Source organism: Odontomachus brunneus, unplaced genomic scaffold (assembly GCF_010583005.1).
Source record: "Odontomachus brunneus isolate Ranch 3 - 2012 unplaced genomic scaffold, Obru_v1 Obru_scaffold_223, whole genome shotgun sequence".
Classification (NCBI taxonomy): Eukaryota; Metazoa; Arthropoda; class Insecta; order Hymenoptera; family Formicidae; genus Odontomachus; species Odontomachus brunneus.
This window is the reverse complement of record NW_022639673.1, coordinates 126,126-129,290: the sequence shown is the minus strand read 5'-3', so window position 1 is coordinate 129,290 and position 3,165 is coordinate 126,126. Positions and strand designations below refer to the sequence as shown.

General features: G+C 31.9%; 1 protein-coding gene across 6 annotated transcripts in view; it reads right to left on the bottom strand.

Annotated features, from left to right (window-relative positions):
- LOC116852413 (antichymotrypsin-2-like) overlaps positions 1-3,165 on the bottom strand; it is a 300,750-nt gene that overhangs the window by 235,638 nt on the left and 61,947 nt on the right. For all 6 annotated transcript variants that reach the window (XM_032832745.1, XM_032832744.1, XM_032832746.1 and 3 more), the window contains 2 exons: positions 1,191-1,373; positions 898-1,108 (listed from right to left, as the gene is read on the bottom strand). In XM_032832745.1, the coding sequence (XP_032688636.1) occupies positions 898-1,108; positions 1,191-1,373 (394 nt within the window). The remainder of the gene's footprint in view (positions 1-897; positions 1,109-1,190; positions 1,374-3,165) is intronic.

Below are 3,165 nucleotides of genomic sequence, written 5' to 3'. Positions count from 1 at the left end.
ATTCTACATTATAATATATATATTTTAAAGTGACAAGAGACAGCCATGACAAGTGTATTACATCCGACTTCAGAAACATTTGGTTTATTCTCTAAATAAAGAGTTAGTAAAAATTTTCAATCTTTCTCTCAGAAGCATTTATTTCTACGTAGTTATGTGTCGTGAATATTGATTATTTAAAGAGATGACGACAATATAGCCAAGTAGCTATAATATTTTCATAATTTAAAATTTCGTTTATGTCAATAAAGAGAGTTATTCATTTATTTGCTGTTGACCGCTTACCATTTTTAATATAAAATAGTTTACTAGATTTGAGGCTTTCACGGCCATTGATACAATGTCTAGATATAGCTTCCGGAATGGAGCCGTGTCTTGAATCAGCGATATGCATATCGCTGATTCAAGACACGGCTCCATTCCGGAAGCTATATCTAGACATTGTATCAATGGCCGTGAAAGCCTCAAATCTAGTAAACTATTTTATATTAAAAATGGTAAGCGGTCAACAGCAAATAAATGAATAACTCTCTTTATTGACATAAACGAAATTTTAAATTATGAAAATATTATAGCTACTTGGCTATATTGTCGTCATCTCTTTAAATAATCAATATTCACGACACATAACTACGTAGAAATAAATGCTTCTGAGAGAAAGATTGAAAATTTTTACTAACTCTTTATTTAGAGAATAAACCAAATGTTTCTGAAGTCGGATGTAATACACTTGTCATGGCTGTCTCTTGTCACTTTAAAATATATATATTATAATGTAGAATTATAACGAAGTACTGTCAAAATAATAAAACTTTATCTTCGATAATCTTCAAAATTATCGTATAAATATAGATAATTGTAGATAATTATCGTATAAATGTAGTTAATTATTCTAACCAGGTGTAACGATGTTATTAATGCGATTATTGGTCTTTTCTTTACACCAGTTATTGATAGTAGTCGCAGCCTGTTGGTTTTGTGTGAAGTCTACTGACTGAATGTCAGAATAGAAATAAGTCTGGAGAGCGTTCTTATATTCAGGTTTCACTGGAAAATGTTGACCGATGAATATCTTGTTAGCGAGTTTCAAGGTAACGTTGTCGACATCCTGCGAGAAGAATAGCTGTATTGTTTTCGCTGACTCATCACTCGAAGATTAAATTCTATGTATTCTATAGTTTAATAATTACATTCAAACTACTAATGAGTTGTTGGTAACCCTCTAAAGTCTGCGGCTGCGTTTCAGGAAGTTTGAGAACATTCTTGAATTGTTCTTTAGTTTTCCCTTCAGAGCCAATTGCAGCCATGCTCAAAGCAACATCAGCGCTCAGAGGAGAGCATATCAAATTCTCTGACTTCTCCTTTGCAATAATCTGAAAAAAGTCGTTTATTATAAACATTATAAATTTCCTTACAATTTCAACATAATAATATAAACCCCCGCGCTCCTGCTCCTTGTTTATTTACGAGTTTATCATATAAGTGGCAGTTGGTTTATGATGTTCGCCCGGTATGTGGAAAAGTCCAGGTTCGACTTCTGGCTGAGATATTTTTCACAACACTAATATGCAGACAAAAATTGCTAAAATGTCATACAACAATGAAAAAAGATAGGAAATTATTAATTTAATTTAAAATAAAACGGAATATACAGGATCGGTCAATGATGGATAAAATAATGGTCATAATGGTCTCATAATGGTCCAAAGTACATCATGAGAAAATAAAAGATTCTAGTGCATGCGATATATCGTAAGTTCTTTTTTAACGATAAATAAGCCTCTAAAAGAGGCTTACGTGAATATTGACAAAAACAGACCACCTTCTGAGAACGATGATCTTGCCGTATGTTATCAAGGTCATCATGCTGAGTAACATTCAAAAGGTTTTAGCCGTCGCTCGTTATTTGTTAAAAAGTTATTAACAAAAGAAATTAAAAATTTACGATCGACGGAAATATTACTTCGTACGTTATTTTGCGCACGCCAAAGCTGAATTTGTTGTAAAACGCATGTTGAAATTTGTTCATTGTATGAAATTATTTCGAAAAGTAGGTAATAATTATAGTAATTGATACCGTTGATATGTACCAAACTAAAGTGTTTATAAACAGAAATATCGCATTGGACATGTGAATATATTACATAGATATTTGTAGAACATACAAAGTAATGCTAAAACGTCGAATTCGGTATCCTCTATTAGTCGAATCTCAGCAGCCAATAGTATTAGTTATAAAGCATGCTAGAATATTCGCGAAATGTTACTGCACGAGTTTCTACATCTTACGCACAACGAACAGTAGTTCTTGGAATATTTGCGTGATAAAACGGTTATTCAGCGAGAAACGACATGTCCGCGGTGCAATAACATCATAAATACCACGAGCGATTCGGATTCCTTAATACTCCGCTGTATAAAAAAAATATTACAAGCAAGTACGTGGACGGAAAAAAATAGCGAAATGTATGTAATTTTAAAATAAGCATTTTACATAACACTTGGTTCGCCAAGGGACATCTCGGCTTGGCAAAAACATGCCGATTTATTGCTTATTTTTTATACATACGTCCTCCGAGAGCTTCCTTATGGAAGAATTGCAGATTTGCGATAGGACTGTAGTTGATTGGACAAACTTTTATCGCAAGTTAAATATTGACGTCACATTGAATAGTATGCGCTGGTAATTGTTTATATTAGGGGAGTCACCTCCGATGAGTTCCTTCTTGACATATAGTATCAAGAATATATCGCTGAGTAACATTTCAAAAGTTTTATGCGTCGCTCATTGTTTGTTAAAAAGTCATTAAGAAATTGTTTTTATTAATAGAATGTAATTTTTGCATACAGTGTATATGGAAATATGCAGGGTTGGGAAAGTTACTTTATAAAAGTAACTCGTTACCGTTACCGTTCCTTTTTCTAAAAAGTAACTCGTTACCGTTATTCGTTACCAATTTCAAAAAGTAACTCGTTACCGTTACCGTTACTCAAAAAATAATGAGTCGTTACAAATTTCGTTACTTTTTTTATATACAAAACAAACTTTATGCATGATTTTTTATATAAAAATTATTAATATGCTGTAAATGTAAATAAAATTTTTTTTTATTAAAAATCGCAGATTTTATTTCAAAATAAGTTTTTATCGAAATTCTTTATTTA